The 17,242-nt window shown below is 37.3% G+C and overlaps 1 protein-coding gene across 8 annotated transcripts in view; it reads left to right on the forward strand.

Annotated features, from left to right (window-relative positions):
• Nucleotides 1-12,697, forward strand: part of PLEKHA1 (pleckstrin homology domain containing A1) — a 37,656-nt gene extending 24,959 nt beyond the window's left edge. For 2 of the 8 annotated variants that reach the window (XM_040606226.1, XM_040606227.1), the window contains exons 7-13: nt 442-585; nt 1,560-1,628; nt 4,608-4,672; nt 5,520-5,583; nt 6,779-6,868; nt 7,947-8,021; nt 10,157-12,697. In XM_040606226.1, the coding sequence (XP_040462160.1) occupies nt 442-585; nt 1,560-1,628; nt 4,608-4,672; nt 5,520-5,583; nt 6,779-6,868; nt 7,947-8,021; nt 10,157-10,486 (837 nt within the window). In that variant the 3' untranslated portion in view covers nt 10,487-12,697. Of the gene's footprint in view, nt 1-441; nt 586-1,559; nt 1,629-4,607; nt 4,673-5,519; nt 5,584-6,778; nt 6,897-7,946; nt 8,052-10,156 lie in introns of all 8 variants that reach the window. The other 6 variants (XM_040606228.1, XM_040606234.1, XM_040606229.1 and 3 more) reach the window with 5 other exon arrangements.
• The last annotated feature ends 4,545 nt before the right edge of the window (nt 12,698-17,242 follow it).

Raw genomic sequence — 17,242 nt, forward strand, 5'->3', positions numbered from 1 at the left:
ATGTATGTATACAGCTGAACTGCATTTAAAAAGTTGGTGAATTCTAATGTATCTTACCATCCTAGAAATAGCTTTTTCTTTGCAGTAGCCACCTCTAGTGTTTTGCCCTTTAAAGTCACGATTTGGCACTGAATGCGTGCACGTACCTTGGGTTTAGGTCTGCAGCGTTCTTAATTGAGTGTCTGTCAATACTGTTTGAGAATACTCGGCACTTTCTTAGCTCAGTTTATAGACAGAGCTTGCAAGTACTCAACCAGAGCCCTGGGAGAGTCTCATTCTTTTTCTCTAGAAATCAGTTGAAGTATTTTCTCTTTTCAAACAAATTGGAAATGGATTTGTGAGCATGGGATGATACAATTGTTTCCTATTATAACTAGTATAGTTACTCTTTGACCTTTAAAAAAACCTGAGATTATTCTGAACTTTTCTACTTTTTTCTAGAAAGAAGAAATCAGTGAGTGCAGTGAAGGGGGTGACAGGAATTACTTGAAACGGTCACAAAGTCACCTTCCTTATTTTACTGCTAAGCATCCCCCAGATAATGCTATTATCAAAGCTGGCTACTGTGTAAAACAAGGAGCAGTGGTAAGTATTTGAGATCAGTGTGTTTCATAATCGACAACAAAGGTCCTAAGGTGGTAGTTCTACTTATCAAGTAGATGATTAAAAAAAAAGACATAATTACCAGTAAATTTACCACTGCTGACAATATTAAGGCTGGCTAAAGATAAAACTTGTCTGCCAGTAGCATGTAAAATGTCTGTATTACTACTACTTTTCATTACTTTCTTCAGTGTTACAGTGTTGGAGGTGTTTTGGAGAAGAAAAGTGTGTGCACAGAGACTTTCACATTATGGTTAGTGCACGCAGCTAGGAATTCTGTTCCACAATTACGTAGAGATACTAATTTTGCTTGCTAGAAGCATCTAAATTAAGACAGAAGTTCATACATGCTTTTAAAATCACTGAAATGTATAAAAAGTTAATTTTTCAGTTCAGAGGAAGAATTGTACAATTGTCAGACTAACACAAGTGCAACTATTCACATGACACCTTGCTAAAAAAGGAACAGATCTTTCAGATTAAGCAAGATGCACTTTGTGGGTTCTCAGACTCATTTTATCTTGGATTACGAAGGTTTTTTGTAACATTCTTTTTTTGTTGTTAAAAATAAGCTAGAAACCTTTAATGTTGTGTCTTTTACCACTTCTTGCGGTGTGCTGATGAGTTGTTGCAGTTTCAGTAGAAATTGTTGAGAAAAAAAAATCTTATAATACAAAATAGTAGCTTCCAGAATTTTTAGGTTTTGCAGTTTTCAAAACCATAATTGGGCAGTGTCTTGTAGAATTATTTTGGAGGCGCTATATATATACACAACAGACCTATATATAAATGTATGTAATACATAAAATTTCTAAATATATAAACAAATGAATTATACAATATCACATATTAGAAACTAGGCTTAAATATATGAATAATATAACATGTATGAGTACATGTAACAAGTGTTTTTTTAATATAGAATATATAAATACTGATTTCTTTTCCTTCAACAGATGAAGAACTGGAAGAGAAGATACTTTCAGTTAGATGAAAACACAATAGGCTATTTCAAGTCTGAACTGGTAAGTTTCCATTGTGTGTTATTTTCTAGTGCTAATTGCAAGAAAATCTGGAGAAATATGCCTGTATTTGAAAAATGTGCTGTGCTGCTCCTGCAGCTCTCAACTCTGTACTGTAATTTTTCATGATTAAGAAGAACAAAAAGATGAGCAGGGTGGCTGTTAACTTGGACTTCAGTCTTCTGTTCGGGAGCCTGTCTGTAGGGCACTGAAGAACAGCAATAGGCTATATTCTGCAATCGCTCTGATTTTTGTATTAGTATCCCACTTTGTACTTGCAAATGATCAGTTGTCTTGAAATAGCTGAACATTACGTGGAGAGACAAAGCTGTAACCTTGCAATTCTAACTTTAAGAATTACGGAGCATTTTATCACACAAATGATGGGTACTTCTTTCAACAGGGCAGCCAGGAGAGGCAAAGAGCTCTGCTGTTCAGAAGCAATGCTTACAGAATTTCGGTTTCATGATGTTTCTTCCTCACTCATCACTTTTCAACATTTTGAGCAAATGTTGAGCGCCTTCAGGCTTCATTTAAAAATGAAGTGGCTGGTACAGGAGACAGTCTGTTTTTCCTGAAAGGGAGTCCCACACTTACTAAACATGAGAAAATCTCTACCTAAGGAATGAAGCCTGTGTGTAGAGCTTTATATAAATCATGGAAAATTGAGTTTACAGGCCAACTCTAAGAAGTGAAATGTCAGGAACCTGAATTTCAGGGTGTTTCTGAAGAGAACTTCTGCTTTACTTTTAATGAGGGAGTATACAGCATCAGCAGGAGTTTGATCTTGCATAATTATCTTTGTTAAACTGTCAGCATAACACAATTCTGACTCATTGTCTATAATAAACCCTCTATTTTTAAGTCTTGAGTGCAGATTGCTCAGAAGTAAATTCTCAGTGAAGAATTGTACTGTGTGAGAGTATACTAGGAAGATGGTAGAAATGCACAGACTTCTAGAGTTTCATCATGCTCCTTTCCAACTATTTTGAGCCTAGAATAGTGTCCTCTGTTCTTTAGGCTAATATCCCCTTGCTGCAGTGTGAGGAAGGTACTGGTTTGACCAGCAGCCAGACAACGGGGAAGTAGATCCTGCTTCACAATTTTTACTGAAATTAGGGGTTTTTTTTCCGCTATGAGAGTCATCCTTCAGGGAGGTATGAATAGACATCAGGAAGCACTGAATAGACAGAGAATATAGTGTCTTCTCTTTGGACTACAGTGGTTAATCAAAGAATTCTATTGTTAGGAGACCTAATCAAGATAAGAATGTTTCATACAGTTTTTTAAACAATAAGGACCTGCCTTGTCTGAAACATGTTGGAGAGACATTTAATCTATACTGGAAAGAGTGAAGCTTTCATGGAGTGCAGCCCACCAAGAAGAAAACACCTGCAATGACTTAACCATACATCCTACAAACACAGAAAGGGCAGTGCTCTCTTCTGAGGATCTCAGGTGCTGAATTTCTTTCAGCAGCGTGTGTGATCTCAGTTTCCCTGATAATCTGTTCCTAATGAGAGTAATACAAAGACAGGAAAAGTTCAGTAGCGATTGTTTTTCATGCCTTTGTGGTTAAGAAGGCTGTGGGATGGAGGTCGTGTAGCATCAGGCTTCTGCTTCTGGAGCACTTCTTTCAATTGGACTTCAGTTCCCAATAGCTGCAATCTTCAGGTAGCTATGGCTTTTGCTTGAAGCTAGTTTGCCTTGACAGCCAGCCTGCTCACCAGTACTTCAGATGACTTACTGGATATTGAGGTGGAATTGTTTTGCATCTGTAGAAATAGATCTAAGTTCTCTGTTCTCAAAAATGTAAAAAAAAAATATGTTCGGGGGTTGTTTTAATTGAAAAAAAATGTAGATCCTGGAGATTTTTTTGTTGTGGTGATTTGGTACTGTGTGTCTTCCCCCCACAGTGATCTCCTTTTCAGTTTGAGGAAGAGCCCGTGTCAGCCTTCAGGTGAAGCATAGTGAAACCGAGGCAATATCAGATTAGGAAAATTACAGTTTCTGAGCTGAGATCTTCCCTGCAGCAGGTGTTACAGGAGGGGCAAAATAACTGAAAACACTGAGTTTTAAACTCCCTATGTTTGATCTGGTATAGAGACAAGTGATCTGGTAAAATCTGACATCTGAGGATGGTTATATTTGGGTGGCATGTACTGTTTGTTATAACAACACTTAAGTATATGTGTAATAGAGAGTGTAGGCAAAGTAGTCATTCCACAGCTGACAGTTTTTGTTTTGTCTATAAGCTGAAGCCAACTGAAGTCCATTGTAACATTGCTTAAAGAAAACACATTAGGAAGTAAAATAACTTGTATGTTTGTGTTTTACTGCAACAACCACAGGAAAACAATAGTATCTATGATACTAGGTTGTTGGCAAAAGTGAAAGTATTTCTGTATGAATGTTCTCGCTTTTTCCTGTTGTGTAAAATTTTTACAGAGTTGACGCTTATTTTGTTACAGTAACAGAATTTTTGTGTGCTTTAGGAATACTTTTTTACAGGTTGTGGTATGGTTGATTTCTTTGGATTATTTTTGGTTGTAGTGAGTATAGGGTACAATTTTATTTAAAATCATTTCATGCAATACGATTAACGAGGCATCCTACAGCATTTCATAGCAAATGAATACAATCATAATTTTACTGAAATAAGCTGCTTGAGGCCAGATTCAGTTTTCTGATCGGGTTAGAAGAAGGGGACAAGGGGTGGTTATCTCCATTATGGTAAGATGAGTGAATGTTTTGGGGTGTTGTTCTTCTTGATTTGGCCTCCTTTTCATTGCAAGTTTCATGGTTGGTTTAATTACTTACAAAAGCAAATTAAATTCTGGTTGCCGCCACCTTTTGCATAAGCAACTGCCTTGAAAGTCTCATTTATGTACATCTGCTGCTGTCAACTGTTCTGACCCCTGACTTTCTGACTGTAATCTAGTTTAGATAGATTCTACTGAAATATTTTTGCCTTTTTTTCAGGAAAAGGAACCTCTCAGGGTTATACCACTTAAGGAGGTCCACAAAGTTCAGGAATGCAAACAAAGGTGAGGAGAGAAGCACTGATGCTGTTACATGGGCTGTAGTATGCTGCTTTGTCATGGCTGGACTGCTGGCTGGAAACAGTGGAGAACTTTCTAATAACTCTGGTTTATGTATGTGATGTGATATCCTTTCTTTAAAGGACAGCAGGTAGCTTTGTGTGTAAAACTAGTTTTGAGGGTTCTGTATTGGTGTGTTTCAAACTTGTAACATTCAGTAGAATGTAAATGCATTGGACAAGGGTGGTTCAGGAATATCATGTAATCATGAGTTAGAGATGCATGGGTGCTGGCTGATTTGAGGCAGCGATTTTAGGAGTCTGTATTCTGCTCATACAATCTCTAAACCTTTAGAGAACATTACCTTATGTTACATGTCTGAATGTAGATGAGAATACTCTTCCTCCTGCTGCTTCCCTCCCACCAAATGGCAATCTACTAAGGAAATAATTGCTTTTTTAGTAGTTATGATGGATATTCAATTTCCTTTTTAGCAGGCTACTGTTTAGGACTACTACTTTGCAAAGACCTAACAAAATATAAATGTAAAATTTTACAGAAATTTGACTAGAACAGTTTTTAAACTTAACGTATGCTTTAGAATGTTCCAATTAAAAATATATGTAGTAGCACACATACCACAAACTAAAGTGTCTTAGCAATAAAATGAGTAACAGATGCTGATTTTCTTTTCCTACTTTATTGGAGTTTTTTTGGTAAATATAGAGTGATAAAGAAATGCAAAGGTCTTCAGACAACAAATGCTCTGATTCTCTGCACATCCTAGAGTCTTTCAAATAGAGTAAGTGGGAAAGTTGTACTTGCTGTTGAAATATTTTTGTTTCATTTACAGTGATATAATGATGAGAGACAATCTCTTTGAAATTGTAACAACTTCTCGAACCTTTTATGTACAGGTAATTTATCTTTTTAAACTTTGGGCAAAACCAAGAAACTACCATAGGCAAAGCAAAGAAGCACTGCTGGTTTGCTTTTAAAGTTGTATTTAACTATGCCATGATTTTCAGAGGGAATGTGGTCTTTGTATTTCAGAAATGTGCATATAAGAAATATTACACGCAACAGCAAGTGTGATGTTGGTAGCATATGAAAATAATAAACAATAAATCCTAATGTGCTTTTTATTGGGATGAACTCAATATAATAAATCTTTCATTTTGAAGTACTGAATTTTTATGTGTATTAATTGAATTCTCAGATTCAACTTAGTTGCCACATTAAAATACCCACTAACAGCAACATTCAGATTTCCGTACAGATTTGGTAATGTGTATCCACATGCACTTATTCACTGCATCCTTACCATGTCACCTTCTAAATGTTTGGAACTAATAAAAATCAAAGACATGCTTTTCCTAGCTGTGTAGGAATGTGATGCTTATAGTACTGGAAGTAATCTTTGAGTTTCACATGTCGGATCAGAAAGGCCTATATAGTCTAATACAGGCAGTGATGCCAGATGTTGAGTTATGAGCTGTCCTGTAGCTGAACATAATTGACATGTTGGAGATGTTTCTTGCTGGGTCGAAGTGCTGGCTTAAAGCTGCAACCTAATTAGGAGATGGCTTTAGCTTTTTATCTGTATTTATCCTGGGTATGTACACCCTTGGTATTCACTGTTAATCTTTTGCATCTTTGTTGGATTATTGTTCTAAGTAGATGTACAGCTGACCCCCGACAGTGACTTATTTTTGACTGCAACTCTTCAGTAAATACATCATAGAAGTGCAACAGTGACTGAAAAGTATAGAAGTTGTGTCATTGGCCAGAGTCTGCTAAGAGGGGTCAGCATATCTCCTGTAAGAATTTCTGTGGGTGCTTTAATTTTTTTGCTTGCTGGTAGTAAATATTTGAGTCTAGAGTATTCAAATAGTATAAAAATACTTACTTCTTGCCTACTACTTTAAATAATGTACATGTAATAGTAAATTCGGGGTAAGATATTAAGAAATGCCTGAGTTGAGAAATGGAAGTCTCTGTGGCTTTAAATAACTAAAGTAGGTTAAGGCTCTCGTTTTAATGCAGGTGGTGAGGAGAACAGGGAAGTTGAGAGTTCATTATGTTAAATTTAATGCATATCGTTTGATCCAGGCGGACAGTCCAGAAGACATGCACAGTTGGATAAAAGCAATTTCTGGGGCCATTGTAGCACAACGAGGACCTGGAAGATCAGCGGCTTCCGTATGTTATTCTGAACTTCAGAGAAAATGTGATTAGCTGATGTTCACTTGTGCACATGAAGTTCTAGTTGTTTTTTCCTTTTGCCTGTCCTCTATCCTGTCCTGTAGTAATGTGGCATCTTTGCATGAACTTTCATACAGACTGGCATTTTTAATGGAGCACTTGCCTTAGTCTTGCCTGTATGTAACTTTGTGCATTGTATTGTCTTGGACATGTAGATAATGCAAGTGCTAACTTAAAAAAAATTCTTCTAAGTTCAGTGTGATCTTTGTCACTACTACTAGTTTGGAAGTAAAATTGAAACTAATTCCTGTGAGGTGTTCCTGCTAATCGCTGAATGTTGCAATCAAATGGCAATATTCTAATTGGTTTTTAACAACTCACTGCTAAGTTGTCATTCTCCATTGTTCATAGTTTATTGTATATGCAGATACAGATTCAAATTTAAAGTAACTTCTTTTAAGAGATCTCTGCTCGCATGAATTAGTTTTTGCTGTTGGAATTTTAGTGTGAACACCATCTAGCATTACTGAACTGAGGCACTGTGACAAATCTTAACATTTGTGAGGCCCTGTGGATACCAACATTTCATACATACTTGCATTTAAACTGTACTTGATGTTCAGTACAAAGTACAGTAACTTGTGCAAGGTAGTGAAGATTACTGCAGTGTCACAGTGTCTCCGAGTATGTACATCCAGATTTAACAATAGGACTACTTCACAGTTCAGATGTTGCAAGCTGTGGTTTTAACTTTCTGGCTGTGGGATGTTTTGTAATAAGCTGAATATATCATTACCCCCATAATCTGAAATAATGTAAATCTGGCTTTTGACTACACGTTTGCATTGATACTGTATTTCTATTAACTCAATCTAAGTTCTCTATTTTTTGCAGCTGGGAGCTGCTTCATGCTTTTAAATAGAACTTCTGTCATAAATTTTGTTTCTTTTGGGGGGAATGAAAATATACAGATATGCTTTTTTTTGTGTGTGTGGGGCTAATGGAGCGATCTAGCTATTAGTGTCTGCATCACTTCTTTCTTTTTCCCTCTCTTCTCTTCTTTCCCCAAGTATAGGTTACTCTAATCTTAGCTTTGCACTGTGTTCCAGATGCGGCAGGCCAGAAGGCTGTCGAATCCTTGTATACAGAGGTATACATCAAGAACTGGTGAATGCAGCACGTATGTGGGCTCTCATGTAAACTTGCCTTCTTAACAGAGGGCTAGGACTAAAGACTAATTTGCACTATAAAACCCTAAAAATAATGCTACCTGTTGTCATTACTATTACTGAAAACTAACTCATAAATTATGTCATTCACTTACAGGTTTTCACTATTTTTTCTTACTTTTAAAATAATTGGAAATTGGCAAAAACATGTATTTATACTTCAAAGCATAGTATATATTTAAACGTAAGTTATGTGATGTAATTTAAATAGGAAAGTATTAAAACTAATTTGCATGAGAGTTCATATTTCCATTTACTTTACATTTTTTTGAAACTGCGCAAAAGCAAAATGAAATTTAAGCTACCCACAAACTAATACAGATGCGTGCACACGAAAAAATGCACGTTGTAACTCTAGTAATTGGAAGGATAATATTGTAGCCTGATTTGCATGGCTTGTAAGTCTCTGCATGAAATTATTAGTTCAAATGTAGAAGCATTATAATGTATAATCAGTACACTGTTCAAAGCAGTACACCTTAGCAGTAATACAGCAGCATAGTCTCTTAACTGTGAAATTACAGTCAGTGTGGGTAGTAAAACCTGAGCATCCTTCAGTTCAATTTAGCAAAAAGATCTTGTTCTAATATCCCTTGCTTCTGTCCTATTTGTTGAACTAAAATTCTTAATGAGAAGAACAGTAGATAAATCGCTGAATCATATGTTCTCCTAAAGCAGATGTTTTTCTTAAAGTGGAGTATCAAGTCAAGTATGAAATAAGCCAATGTAAATAAGGTGAAATACTTCACTGAAAATGAATGCAAAACTGAATTCCGAAAAAGTTGCACAGCTCCTTCACACAATAATATTAATTGGTAAAAAATACAGTAGTGCTTGGCAGAATATTATAATGATAATATGCATTTATGAAGTCATGTCATAGCATTCTAAAAGAAACTTGGAAAACTGTCGTGAAAAAAAGGTTTTTCATTGAGGTTCTATATTTGCATCTTGGACACACATCTGTGATGGTTTTTTTGGCTAACAAACATGCTTGAAAAGTGACTTGATTTGTGTACACGCATGGGTTTGCAGATTCCTGTAGTCCATGTACTAACCCTGGTGATGGCAGAAGTGGCAGCAGCTGCAGCTCCTAATGCATGCAGAGTGCAGTAGTCACTGCATCATCGCACGTCATTTTGACCATACCATTTAACACTGTATCCAGCGCTGTTACGGGTATCCCTAGGTATTTAAGACATCCTTACAGAACTGATAGCAACAGTCTAGAGCCTGAGGAATTTTTTATTCTGGAGCTATAGCTGTAGGTTAAGCAGAATACCCTAGGACACCTAAAATGGCACTCTGTGCTTATGCTTTAGACATCTAAATCATTCCTAGGTAGTTAGGGAACTTATTTCTATCAGAAAGTAAATACTGGAAGATTATTTTTCACTGTATTGGTCTGATAGTTATGTAAAGGTCAGAAGAATGGCAGTTAATAATAAACACAAAAAAAAGCTTGTCAATTTAAAGGAGCAGCTTGAAGATCAGCTTCTGTTCTTCTAGGTCCATTAACTTTGGAAACTGTTACAGAGACTTGATAGCATAGAATAGTTACTATTTTTTGTTTGATCCCCATAATAAATAGGAGAGATTAGTAGTCCAAGAAGAGGGAACAGTAAAATGTGCATTACTTCAGGTACTCATAGCCTAAATCCTAATGTATATGAACATGTTCGAATACATTTCTCTTGGAAAGATGTCACTTTCAATGGCCTTTAAAGTGTGTATCTTCAAAGGGTTACTTATTAGTAAAATGAGAAGCCTCAATTTTCTGGACTATATTATAAAGTCTAAAGAGCTGCTGAGCTTGATTTGTGAAATTCAGTTTCTTCAAATAAAGAAACTGATGTTGCTGTCACATACTGCTGTAAGCTCACATTTAATAATACACCGCCTTGAGAAAACACCTGCCTTCTGCTGCTGTGGCTGATGCTTCACTTTGTGTATTTTCTGTCTTGATATTTTTTTTTCTGGAGAGTGAAATCTGAAACATGAAATCTTTCCAACAAGATGTCAATGACTTCATCTCACACATGCTCTTCTTTTCCAGGAGCATACAGAGTCTTCTTCCGAACCCAACCATGCTGTCCGTTCTGCCGTCCCAGCCCCAGCCACCTCACATTCCACAGCCGCTCACGGCAGCCCTCTGGTCCCAAACCCTCACACCAAATACCCTGCCTTGGAGAAGCGAGGATTTCACGAATCTTTTACCAAGGCCAAGCCAGGGAGCTACAAGATCCAGGTTGTCGCTCCAAGAGAATCAGCTTCCAAAGTGACTGAATGGGGCCTCTCAGAACCCCAAAGTAAAAATGGCACTCAGGAACAGGATCCTGGTCTTGTGGATCTGGATGATGCAAGCCTTCCAGTTAGTGATGTGTAGCGATGGAAGTGTTTGGAGAATGATCCATTTGTTCGGTCCTCTAATTTCCTTGCTTGGACTTCTAACCAAAGAAAATTACAGGAAATGAGAACAAAAAACCGGAACACTGATTTTTTTTATATATATGTATGTGTGTGTTTCTGTGCACACATGTGTATATATAATGTCTTTGTATATTGCCTTTCAGCTGAGGGTCAGAAATAGGCCTTAGGCATTTTCTCAAAGCCTGATAGTAAATCACTTACTTGGGAAGGGCCAAACTGCACAATTTAAAAGAAAAAACCCCCACAAAAAAAACAAAAGACAAAAACAAAGAAGTACTTCTGCAAGTAAGCAAGGTACCAGCAACTTTTCGTTCCTAATCTGGCAAATTTACTACTAAATTTACGACTGATGCTATATTGCGGAGAACTTACTGCCAACAGATGCGATTATTTGCAAATGTGATTATTTAATTTCATTTTGAACTACAGTAAGATTTTAGGCATAGCTGAGAATTGTTTCTCTCCATGACTCTCAGATACCAGGAAATGCACAAAATGTTTCTTCTGTTCTTTAGGATCAACAGTGTCAACTGATTTGTTAGCAGAACATGAATTCTGAACTCCCTTGGAATTCTAATTATGGTGCTGTAAAATTTCCACCAAAATAGTCCTTTGAATAGTCAGCCTATTTTTGATGCACTCCTAAAGGTGGGTTATAACTTTTTGCACATTTGGATTTTAATGGACTGCATGTAATGGTGTTTTGGAGGGGGGAGAAGAGAAATTTGGCTTCTGAATTTGGACGCTTTAGATCTTTTGAACTGAGTGTAGAGTTTTTATTGTGTTACATTAGGCTTTGCAGCAATTATTTTTCTTAGATCTCCAAATGTATTGTTAAATTACTGTCTTGAGAATGGTTTCCTTACCAGTGCTTTGTGAACAGTTCTTGTTTCTGTATGAATTAGTGGAAAACCTCCTCATTTTGTCATTATTGGTACTGAACTGTTCGTAGTCATGCAGTTGTGGCCTATAACTTTTTGGTGCACTAATAATCTTAAGTGCCTGTGTTTTTTCTCACATTGTTGAAACACTTCTGGGTTAGTTGTGTACACAAACCATTCTTAATGGTTTTGACCGTTGGCTTGGAGTTGCTCTGAATTAGCATAGTTTGAAACAGCTATGTAAAATAGAAAACTTATGCTAGGGATACCAGTTTTCTGGTAGCGCACCCACTAGCTGTGCAATATATGTGTTTTTTTTTAAAAAAAAGAGTATTTGTTGTTTGTGTACACTGTTATGGGGCTTCAGTGATGCAAATGAAAAGAACCTGTACATTTCAAGTATTGGATTAGATTGTGTTATTTTCATCATTTTTGAGAAATACTTGCTTTAATCAAACCCCCACAAATATCTCGTGCTGCTGCTTATTGTGATTCAGATTGTCCAGTTTCGTGATACTTGTGTCTACTAGAACCTAAGATACATATCGTAGAAGTCCATCTTCTCTCCAACTTCCAAACTGACTTCCTGCTTGAGAGATACGGATGGCTTTACCACAATAATTTGTTGATCCAAGGATAGAATGATTGGTGTCATGTAAGAGTGAAATACAATTTCAAAACCTTAAATTGTATCAGCACCTTCATGTTTTTTATCCATAAGCTAACTAACCACAGTCTTAAGGCAGTGGTGTCTGTAAATTACTGGTTTTGTTTGACTCTTTAGATATATGTGAAAACTAGCACAGAATTGGAAGTTACTGTAAATGTCTGTACTAGTATTGTAGGTTTTAACTTCTATAAAGATAAAACAATAGCTCTTTAAAGGCTTATTTTTTCACAAGTACATTCTGTGTGGAAGACACTTTGCATTGAAATATTTTTACTGTAGTCTAACATCTGAAATCACTTGCTCTGGTACAGCTTTCACACTGCATGTTCATTTTATTATATTTTGGTATTGGCAATTTTACACATTGGGTGGAGGTAAAGCAGCTCCATTATGGGACTTGTAAAAAGGCGGGGGGGGGGGGAGGAGAAAAAAGAAAAAAGTAAAGAACTACTGTTGTAGTTCAGTAGCATAGGGAAATATTTGTGGTTGGTAATTGTCAGGGTCTCCTATTTATCAGTACTTTTATAAATCTATGAAAAATGTTAAATTATTTTAGAAACAGTGCTGTAAATATGTCACATTTAAATTGTCAATAAATCAGTTTGGATAACTTAAAGTAACATCTGACTGAGTTTCCTTGCACTGTATTAAATATTTTTTCAGAACAATATGTTCCTTTTTAGCATGTAAGAGCTCAGATTCTTTTATCTAGCTAGAACATCTTCTTAATTCTTCAAATCTGGTCAGGCTGTGTAGTTAAAGAAATTGAACAGAATGAGCTGTTTTCTTTTGCTGTTCCAAGTTTTTTGTGGAATTTTTACATGTTACACAAAGGGAATTGATCAGGTTTCTTTTCCATGCATGGAAGGGAAGAAATGATATGTAGTAATGTCAAGTTAACCATTTGGAAACAGTCAGGCACAATCTGAAAGAGGGGAAAAAAAGAACCCCAGGAGAACAAAATGTAACATGCGAGGTTTTTTGGGCTTGTCATTGCATTAAGGATTGCAAAATCAAAAATGCTTTTCTGAAATAACAGCATGTATATGACATCTGGAAGCACCTCGCTGTCTGTACAGTAGATAGTCTGACCCAGTCATACTTGGGCGACTGCATTTCTCAAGTCTGTTTTTCCCTTTTAAGTGCCACACTTCATAGGTCTTGTCTCAACAGCATGCTAGCTTCAGATAAAGAATGGTAATTGAATAAAAGATTTTATCTAGGCTGTATACAGTTACCCAAATTCCAGTTTGACTGTGACATCTTCTGTGACTTAATTGTTTCAGGTATGTACACATCTGCAGTTACACTAGTTGGGGGCAACGGCACACACACTTTGATACATTTTACTCTAACATATGATTTCTAGAGGAGTCACTGCACTGAGCGCCTTGAAGCTTCCATTTTAACCAGTTACGTCACTACCAGAGTTGGCATGAAACGTGTATGTAACTGTACTGCTGGTAGCCCGTCTCAGTTCACAGTAGGCGTTTTCAGCTTTGTCGTAGCATCACGAAGTTCCAAAAGCAGCTTGACTGCAGCAGTATGGAGTTACGCTTCGGTAAGGTCCTTAGTACACCATGTTAGATACTGACCCATGATCAGCTATAGAGTTTATTCTTCCTAGCAATAACTGCCAGAATGAAATGAAATTACTGGTTGCAACTCAAACTCCTTTAAAGGAGCCGACAATATGATTTCTAGTTCACCTGTCTTATCACGTGCATCTCTGCTGTTTAGCTTTCAACTTTTTTATCCTCTTATTTTTGTAAAAAATCTTAGTTATCTTTCACAGCCTGTTGTGACCTGAACCGTGGTCACTGAAATGACTTGGCTATCCTTACTACATGCTATCTTGCGTGTTTCAGTTTGCTGTGTCCTTGCTGTTGCCCCTTACTGAAGAAGGAACTGATTTTTTTCTTTATGGTTATAGATGTAAACCCACTGTGTTACAATAAGAAGTTCGCAGAAATGGTTACAGCGAAATCTGCAATCCATGTGCCTGCAGGTAACTGCCGAAGGGTAATGGTCGGACATGCAGCTTATGAACTGGCATATCCTTTAACCTCATGGGATGATGGGCTGTCAGCACCACCTAGAGGTCGCACTCTAACTTTAAAAATTACTCCAATTCAGGCATTTACTTTTTAAGTATATTTGAGTCTTAAGAAATCCATCTTGAAACTCCATTTAAGTCAAGTCACTGGAGTACTCGGAAGTTGGTTGTGTGTTTTGGTTTGTTTTTTAAAAAAAACCTCTTGCTTGTAAGCTTTGAATAGCAATGACAGCAAATTGGTTGAAGAGAAAACATCCCTTTCTCCCGGTTGCTTTTGCTTACAATACAGCTTTACTCTCAAGGAAGTTATGATGCTATAGGAAAAGAGTGAATAATTTGTTAACTTGTCCAGTGAATAATGAAAGTGTGAGGTTTCTTGTGATACTGCTGACTATGGAAAGCAATTACAGGCAATTGGAGGATAGTAAAAAATAGTTGAAACAGAAGAAATTGAAGAACTGGCACTCTGTAGTATGAAAAAGCAGATTCTCCAAAGTAGCAAAACCCAAGCTGCAACACTAATGAAATATATCGATGTTAAAGAACTGTGATAAGCCAACACAAGAGAAACATTTCTAAGAGCTAGGTAGTAATTCAGTCCCCTAAGAGTAGCCTTTTTTTTTTTAAAAAAAAAATGAAACACATATATATATATCTTAGGTGTTTGTATAAAATGTGCAGGCTCAAAACAATTATTGCTTGAATGACATGCATATATCTAGCACCATAAAGCAGTAACTTTCTGTACGAAGAGGTTTTGAGCTGGGCTAGTTGACTGTCAATTACTGCAGTTTAAAATTTCAGGATGGTACCTGGGAAACTGGCTGTCTACAGCGATGCTGCTGGTCAGAAGGGCCTTTAAAATATCTCATCTGAGTACAGTCTCTGCAGCCACGGGACTGGAAGGGAAGCATCTCTGCTGCACCTGGTAGGCAAAGTAATGTGACAAAAGACACAGTTTGGAGGTAGACCAGAGTTAATCACAGCTGCAGATTGAAGGAGGGGACCTAACCAGTTTGCGCCTTCATTCTTTAGTAACTGAGCTGCTACTTTAATAACTTTACTTTTTGACTCCGAGGCTTTGCAATTGCATATCCAGAAGTCAAAACGCTATACAGAAATGGGTTAAAAGTGCATATGGCATCATAGAGTATCTCCTATCCTAAAAATGTCTGTATTAGTAGAAAATGTTGATATTCAAAGGCAGATCGTTTAGGCTTTGTAAGAAGTTTATATTTTAAATGGATGGAGAAATTAAGGAGCACACCAAAAAGGTGCACCCTGAAGATGTGGGACAAATATCACTGTTCTTATGAAGACTCCATGTTAATTTGAGGTGGGAGAGAGGGAAGAAATGAAAGGAGGGGAAATTAGGACAGGGCACTTTTAGTCTAATGGTTAAAATAATTAAAAAAAAAAAAAGCCCTCTGTACTATATGTAGTTGTACCTTTTATCAGTTTTATTTAATGTCTTAATGTTGCAGCACAACCCATGTAACTATTTGATGCTCCAAGCCGGTAAGTTGCTAAAGTACTTCTGAGATCTTCCACTGAAGTAATGAAGGCAACTCTATAAAAGTTAAGCATGAGTCCTCTGTAACTGCATCACGTCCACATGTCTGCCTTGGGTTTTCACTTCGGTTTTTCTGTGCAGCCTCTCTGAGAAAAAAGAAACTAATACTCATTTGTAAAGGTACTATGGAATGGTGTACTTGAACATAGCTCTTCAAAGTGGTACCTTTGACACTGTAATTAGGGATTTGCATTTAAAATTACTGTTGGCACTGTGATTTTGCATATCAATGTGCATAGTGAACACATCTCGGAAGAATTTAAACCACTCTGTCACGCTGCATTCCTATTGCCCCCATTTTCCTAATGATAACTGAGAGCATCACAACACCTCATAACTCTGTTCCCAGTAGGTGAGTGTCAGCTGCATGTTTGCATAGCAGCGCGTTTGTTTTCTGCAAGTTTAACTGGGAAATTCCAACGCTTGTTTTACAGACCCTGCCTGTAGTGTAATGCTTGCACTCCTGGTTGTAGGATTGCCCTCTGACATCAAGGAAAAACCAGGTGTACACCAATACATACTTAATTTGTTCAGATTAGCAATTGTTTCTTGGGGTAGGTGGCCTCTTTTCTCTTTTCTCGTGAGGCTTTACAAAAGACACCCTGATCGTTTATCTTGTAAATTATGCCAGCAGCTATGCTTGTCAAGCACTGGGGCTGAATTCACATCTGGAAAAAGAGTATGTAGTTTTAAATTCCCTGGCTTTGATTCTCTTTCGAATTATCGGCATTTTTTCCTGTATGTAGCTATGATTCCAGTGTATGTTTTTTAAAAGTTGTTGGGGTTTGTTGGATATTTTTTCTTTAAGTAAATCTTTGTTTAACAAAATAGAGAAGCCCTACAAAGTAGAGAAGTCCTAGGTTTTTGCGGAATGGGGTAGGGATGCTACATCCTGGCTCAAAGTATGCAGGACAAATTTTTTTTCCTACAGAAAATGTGGGAGAAAGCAATTAATGAATGAAACAAAATGATAAACACAGTCATAATAAACCTAGAGCTTTCTGTAAAGTCCAAGCTGTTTAAGTTGGTTCAGAATATAGGTGTTCTGGCCATCTCAAACTTTCCCCATCCTCCTTTCTGGCCAGGATACTTGTAGCCCCAGACTGTCCTGTTAATGCCTTTCTCTCCTGCCAACCCTTTTTTTTTTTTTTTTTTTCATCCTTTACATGCTTCTTGCTTCCCACCCTTTCCACATGCAGTAGTAATGCAAGAACCCTGCAGCAAGCGCTGCTGGCTTCTCTCGCTCCCGCCTTTGCCCTGGAAGCAGCTCTTTCCAAAGCGGTGATTCCAAAGGCAGTAAATGATTCCAAAGGCAGTAAATGATACATCTTGGGTAACACTGTGACATCTTCATGGGCATCTGGGAAAACTCACTTGAAAACTCAGGTGTAATATAGAGCGTGCTGTCAGACTGCAGGGGAGGCCCATCTCCTCTGTCCCGACCCCTCCCGCCAGCAGGGCTGAGGCTGAATGTCCGCAAATTCTGGAATCCCCACAGTGGCATCCAAACTTTCCTACCTTTAGAAGAATTT

Source organism: Falco naumanni, chromosome 9 (genome assembly GCF_017639655.2).
Source record: "Falco naumanni isolate bFalNau1 chromosome 9, bFalNau1.pat, whole genome shotgun sequence".
Taxonomy (NCBI): domain Eukaryota; kingdom Metazoa; phylum Chordata; class Aves; order Falconiformes; family Falconidae; genus Falco; species Falco naumanni.